A 553-nucleotide genomic window follows, 5' to 3' on the forward strand; every position below is an offset into this window, starting at 1 on the left:
CCCCCCAGCCCCATCAACCATGTCGGGTGACGAGGAGTTTTACCTCTTCAAGAACGGGTCCTCGGTTGGACCTTGGGATGGTCCCCAATATCACATCGCCCCGCCATGGGCGTTCTACCTGCAGACCGCCTTCATGGGCTTCGTCTTCTTGGTGGGCACCCCCCTCAACGCCATCGTCCTGGTCGTCACCGTCAAGTACAAGAAGCTGAGGCAACCCCTCAACTACATCTTGGTGAACATCTCCTTCAGCGGCTTCATCTCCTGCATCTTCAGCGTCTTCACCGTCTTCGTCTCCAGCTCCCAAGGTTACTTCGTCTTCGGCAAGAACATGTGTGCCTTGGAGGGCTTCGTGGGGGCCACCGGAGGTAGGTGGGGGTCACCACCGGGGGCTGGTGGGGTTGTAGGAGTTGGGGTGACCACCGTGGTCTGGTGGTGTTGGAGGTAGAGTTGACCACCATGGTCCGGTGGAACTGTAGGAGTTGGGGTGACCGCTACAATCTGGTGGGGTTGTAGGTGGACATGACCACCGTGGTCTGGTGGGGCTGAAGGAGGT

General features: G+C 59.1%; 1 protein-coding gene across 1 annotated transcript in view; it reads left to right on the forward strand.

The window, feature by feature from the left end:
• Positions 1-19: 19 nt before the first annotated feature.
• OPN1SW (opsin 1 (cone pigments), short-wave-sensitive) overlaps positions 20-553 on the forward strand; it is a gene marked incomplete at its 3' end in the record, with an annotated part of 1,504 nt that continues 970 nt past the window's right edge. Inside the window, exon 1 of the mRNA XM_009580783.1 lies at positions 20-365. Within this exon, the coding sequence (XP_009579078.1) occupies positions 20-365 (346 nt within the window). The remainder of the gene's footprint in view (positions 366-553) is intronic.

Source organism: Fulmarus glacialis, unplaced genomic scaffold (assembly GCF_000690835.1).
Source record: "Fulmarus glacialis isolate BGI_N327 unplaced genomic scaffold, ASM69083v1 scaffold30526, whole genome shotgun sequence".
Lineage (NCBI taxonomy): Eukaryota > Metazoa > Chordata > Aves > Procellariiformes > Procellariidae > Fulmarus > Fulmarus glacialis.